The sequence below is a fragment of the Malania oleifera genome, chromosome 3, assembly GCF_029873635.1.
Source record: "Malania oleifera isolate guangnan ecotype guangnan chromosome 3, ASM2987363v1, whole genome shotgun sequence".
In the NCBI taxonomy this organism is placed as follows: Eukaryota; Viridiplantae; Streptophyta; class Magnoliopsida; order Santalales; family Ximeniaceae; genus Malania; species Malania oleifera.
The window spans coordinates 14508453-14513910 of record NC_080419.1 but is presented as its reverse complement, the minus strand read 5'-3'; the positions used below and the strand labels follow the sequence as shown (position 1 = coordinate 14513910).

At 36.6% G+C, this 5458-nt stretch overlaps 1 protein-coding gene across 2 annotated transcripts; it reads right to left on the bottom strand.

Annotated features, from left to right (window-relative positions):
• Positions 1-277: 277 nt before the first annotated feature.
• On the bottom strand, positions 278-5110 carry LOC131150200 (E3 ubiquitin-protein ligase RHF1A-like). 2 transcript variants are annotated; one of them, XM_058100795.1, is made up of 8 exons: positions 4696-5110; positions 3725-3771; positions 3491-3553; positions 3237-3324; positions 2799-3151; positions 2019-2126; positions 1568-1928; positions 278-698 (listed from the first exon to the last, which is right to left on the bottom strand). In XM_058100795.1, exons 1-8 carry the CDS (start codon positions 4831-4833, stop codon positions 687-689), a joined length of 1170 nt encoding a protein of 389 aa, XP_057956778.1. In that variant the 5' UTR covers positions 4834-5110; the 3' UTR covers positions 278-686. The 2 variants fall into 2 exon arrangements, with proteins under 2 accessions (XP_057956778.1, XP_057956777.1); XM_058100794.1 differs by lacking the exon at positions 278-698 and having other exon boundaries at positions 1246-1928; positions 4696-5063.
• Positions 5111-5458: the final 348 nt, after the last annotated feature.

Here is a 5458-nt window from a genome sequence, read left to right as displayed (position 1 = left end):
GAGAAACGAAGACCCTAGAAAAGAATACAAGCTGCACTGTAACAAGTACTCTCATCTAGACTATTAAACAACCAAATGGTGCAAAATAGTCAACAATAGTACAATCCTGAACATGATTGAGCAGCTAGGTGCCCTTTGAACAGGAAGCTAACAGGCTTCTCCCTTTCACACTCAAAATAAATAACAGGACAACTGATTGAGAATAGGATTATAATTTAGCCCATGTGTATTTGTGTATAAAATAAGATTCTAAGACCTCTATGAGTATGCGACACTGTTTCGAGTAAAAAGAACAAGAGAAATCAATAACTAAGAAAGTGAAGTTGTAGAGAGTTTCTGCAGCCCAATCTGGGCAAGATATCTGAAGAGAAAACTAGGATTGACATCATCATACATATAGCTATTGATTCTTCCGACTTGTAACCACCATAACAAATCCTACAAACAAGTTAATTATTTAAATAAAGGGAAAATGCAGCAGCGTGATCTTGACTCATCTGTACCAGCCAAATTAACGTTTACACTCCCCATAATTCATGCAGGACGCAAACCAATCGCCCATCTCATTGACAGCAGATTGAATCTTGACGATCGTCACTTGCATGAGAATAGCTTCCACCGAGCAGGTGAAACCAGGGAAGTCGGATATAGGGCACCCACTCCCAACCATAATATTATATACACCATTAGTGCTCATCCTGTCGAAGACAAAATAGGATCAGCCACATAGATACATTTTTTGGGGGTAAAACCCCAATGAAGTTATTATGAAGAACTTAATATAGAATATATATCAGCGCTAACTGGGAACCCAACACACACCAACAAACCGAAAAGCTTATTTTGGCATACACCTATTTACTCGAAGTAGAATAATATTATTGCAACTGCGCTGTTCAACTTCGTTTTTGGTTAAAAGACAAACTCAATGCCCTTCGTTTGCAAAACATTATGAGCATACCATTGAAGTCAAAATGGTTAACCAATCCGTAGTTGCAGGAACCTCCCAAAGGTGGACATGCTTCCATCCCCGACTCAGACTCTATGCTTCTTACACAAAAAAAAAATTAATAGAATCTCTCCAATTATGAGCGAACCCACTGCAATTACTGTAATAAGTCTATAAAGACTTTCACTAGGCCATATGCCTAAGAATTCATTATGCACAATTGATCCATGGTAATATCCCCAAAATACACTGCTGGTCCCTGTTTGTGATACTACGAAGCTAATTTAATTTCCATGGAATTCTAAAATAGATAAATTAACAAGCAAGCCTCAGGATAATGACAGATGAACTATTGACCTACAGACACCCTAGACATGGGCATAAAATAGGTAATCCAATTTGATTTAAGTATCATTAATGTTAATGCAATGCAAGGAAGAGTTCAAGTTAGTTTCTCCAACAAAATTTGCTGACCAAGAAACAAAGGGAACAAAAAATTAGGTAGATAAAAAGGAACACAACCCCCAAGACACCATGAACTCGTAGGAGATTAAGGAAATATAAAATTCAGCAATAATGATCTATTGAGAATCTATCTCAAAGAAAAAATTCCCAAACCTGTGTGTGGGGAACTTCCAGCCGACCAGATATATTAGCAGATACATACGAGGGCCTATCAGCACTTATATCATGTGCAATCCCACCGTCATTTCCATTAAGAGACTGATCAATTACATTCTCTTGCACGTCTTTTCCCTTGGAAGAGAAGTTTGAGGTCCCTACATTATAACTAGAAACAGGAACAGAGACACCAGTTCGTTTTGACATAGGATCCAGACGCTCGATCATTCGTGCAACACCAGCAATGCCTGCACTCATTTCACGCTGAACTCCTTTGCTCAGCTCTTTTACGGAATTATTACGAGCAAGTAGCTTCTCCTTCAAACCTCTTGTACCTTTTGAGATAGATTCCTTGTATCTGTTTCAAATAATCCAATCATCTCAGTATCGTAAATATTAAAAGACTAGACATCATGTTCAAAGAAGAACCAAGTTTCTGCCCAAATACCTGGCTGAAGCAGCAGACAATTTAGATTTGATAGACTCAGAAAGGGAGACCAGTTCAGATGGAGTTGGTCTGCATGGACCATCAGAAGGCGACTGGCTATACAGAATTCTGGCAAATGGCCAAACGAATATGAGAAACAAATTAACATACAGAACACAGAACAGCATGGAGACTGAAATATAAACAAAAGTGGCTCTGTTGCAGAAAAGGTCAATAGTAGTACAAATAATTCATCCACTGGTTCCATTTGGAAGAGAAAAAAAAAAAAATTTCTTTGGCCATTTTTGTTACGTGTAGGATAAAATAACAACTGGTCAATGTTGCATTATAAGAATCCCATGCTATCTATGCTATTAGAAATGGGATTATTAAATTGATCAGGTTTTGTGAAATCCCAAAGTGTCCCAATTACTGCTCTTCCTCACAACTTTTTATAATTTGAAAAAAAAAAAAAAAAAGTAATAACCAACAAGAGAACAATAATTAAAATAAAAATGCGGTTACTTTTTTAAACTAGAAAGCAGGGTTTTTGGGAACCATAAAGAGTGCATGCCCATGGCTAATTAGAATGCTACTTTCTTTGCTCAAAAGCTTACTGACACGTCCAAAAGCGCACAGCTCTTTGTAAACACATGATTTCCAATTATAAGAAATAATTTTCAAATGTAGATGGGATACATAATCACAAATCATAGAATTAATTCAAATTTTTATGCAGAAATTATGTTTGGATACCTACGCTTCACTAATTAAGAGAAATTAAAAATTATGTTAGGATACCTGGGTTTGAGGGGAACCTCCCTGTCATTGACCTCTATGCTTGATATCATATTCACTGCAGAAGAAACCACTGCTGATGGAGGTTGATTATTGATAGAAGATGTGATGCTAGAAGTTGGCGAATTGCCCTCAGATGACCCATAACCAGAATTTAGACCTTCGCCATGTGAAGCATGTGTTGGCTGCACCTCAGGTGCATTTGCAGTGGCACTAAAAACCAAACCTTGTGAGGGTCCAAATCCAGAGAATCTACGCCTTTCCCTCCTGCTCATAATACGGGCTCTCCTTGCAGCTGCAGCTAAATGCTGCATAATGCGCTCATTGAAGTCAGAGTCATCTGTGTATGGAGCATCCTGAAAAATTTTGTTCTTAGTGACCAAACTGTTGGCATTAAGAGAACCAAAGAAATGATGATAAAACAAATAACAAGTAACTCACGTGCTCATTTTCAAAGTCCTCAGAAGTGATTGATATGCGGCTTGGCCTCAAGTTCCTTTCACTCTCCACTGCAGCTAGCAATTCTTGGCTACAGATTTTTATAAAAATTTGAAAAATAAATTTAAAAGAATAAAAACACACACACCAAACAAAGCAAATGCTATGGATCAAGGGTTTCCTATTTCAATTGAAAGTTCACATAGAAAATATTGAGGGTCATAAAATAGTATATTATCAAACCAAAATTTATTTACCTGACAGGATCCTTCAGGCAAAGAAATTGTGAACATATAGGGCACTCCTTGCTCCTTTGTGACCTATATAAGAAGTACTCAACATTAATAGCATACAAACATCCACATCATAGATATTTGAATTTTTAGGGTTTAAGATAAGGTTCTTTTATTTTATTTTTTAGGGGTTTTTATTACAGGATTTATTCAGTAAACAATCAACCACAACCTGAACGCAAAGGCAACCAAACTTACCACTCAAGTATGCACTGAAGATGATATTCATGCTTGCAATTGGTAACCTGAAACAATAAAAAGGTTCATAATTCAAAATGTCTGCATTAACTATCTATAAGGCCCTATTGTTTGCAGACAAAAAAAAAAAAACACATGTTCAAACACGATAAATCTACATGGATGATCGTCAGTAGACCGTCATTGGATAAAGGAAGAAAAGATAAAACAATAATGCAAAGATAATTTAAAACCTCATAATTCCATAGTTCATGCAGCCAGATATTCTACTGTAACATTTTCTTTTAAATTATACTGATTTTAAATAAGTGGGGTGATGCGAGTTGGTTTTGAATAGAGTTGGTTTTGAATAGGTGGGGTTGGATGCGTGCCTGTTTGGTTTCAAATAGGTGGGGTTGGGCAAGGCCTCGGTCTGATCATCAAGCAAAAGAGGCGGAGCAAAACACAAATATACTGTAATAGAGCTCATGATTGTCGCAAACAAGACCAAAATCTCATTAATTTCTACGCTAATCCAACTAAACCAAACTCTAAAGCTTTGTCGCTTAGACAGAAAATCCTTCAGCAGGAAAAATGAATGCAATGCATTTCCCTGTGCTAAATAAAAAGGAATTACAAGTCCACTGTCTAATATCCATTTTGATAAATGCATTAACCTAAAAAAGAAAAAGATCTGGCAAATTATTTTGCGACCCAGCATCAGTCAGAAAAAAGGGAGCCTTACACGGATCACAGTTAACACATCAATGCCAAATCAAACCATCAGAGCAGAATAGCAAAATCACAATCAGCGCCGGAATCATTAACTCCAAAATAACAAAATCAGCATAACATTCATCTTTCAGCGGCATCAAAATCAAAACGCCCATTTTCACAAAAAAAAAGAAGAAGAAGCAAGCAAAACAGAACAAAACAACGACAAGCATTATTTTTCAAAACGGAACAAAATAATCGCGACGAGAGGTCCATACAGCAGCAGGATCATAAGTGGTGAAGGGCTCGAGACATATGCTGCAGGCGTCCTCGAAGCAGTCATCGGCTGGTCCAGAGGACGAAGCCGACGCCGATTGCGCGATCGGGGCGTCGAATGATGAAGGGAAGGCAGCCATTGAGAGTGATTAGGAACGCCGGAGCGGTGAAGGTAGAGAGAAGAGGAATGAGTGAGAGAGAGAAGAAAAAGCAGCCGAGCAAGCTCGAACTTCGGAGAAAGGAACAAGAATATAAGAATTATTAGAGAAGATGGCAAAGAAAAAAGAGACCTAGAAAAGTGCAGAGAGGAGAGAGAGGGGAGAGAGAGAGAGAGAGAGAGTGATGGTCAAAAGAAAAGAATTATGGAGGGAGGAGGAGCGGAGGACGCAGAAAACGCAGGAAAATTCCGATTCGTACGGTTGAGGAAATCAACTTAAAATTAATTAATAATAACAATAATTTAATTATTGGGCATTTAATTTTTTCTTAACGTGGAATATTTTTTCAAATTAAAATTTAATACTTTTAAGAGTAAATATTAACTTTTTAGATGGAATTTTGAATAACAATATCATGTTATCATTATTCATCTTTTGTATATAATAATTTAACCTACTTTTTTTTTATTAAAAGGGTAAGTTGTGTGCTAAATCTCGTAATTTAATTATTTTAGTGATTTTTTTTATTTGTGAATGTCATGTTTTTAATTAGTTAAATTATATATAGTATAAAGGCACCTATTTAAATAATTATGTTTGTCACTTA

Bases quoted from the DNA above. Each gene is read 5' to 3' on its own strand.
- LOC131150200 (XM_058100794.1), bottom strand. From the start codon at position 4,833: ATGGCTGCCTTCCCTTCATCATTCGACGCCCCGATCGCGCAATCGGCG. The intron at 3,772-4,695 runs GTATGGACCTCT...TTATTGTTTCAG, and splicing joins CCACTTATGATCCTGCTGCT to GTTACCAATTGCAAGCATGA. The intron at 3,325-3,490 runs GTAAATAAATTT...AAAAATCTGTAG, and splicing joins TGCCTGAAGGATCCTGTCAG to CCAAGAATTGCTAGCTGCAG.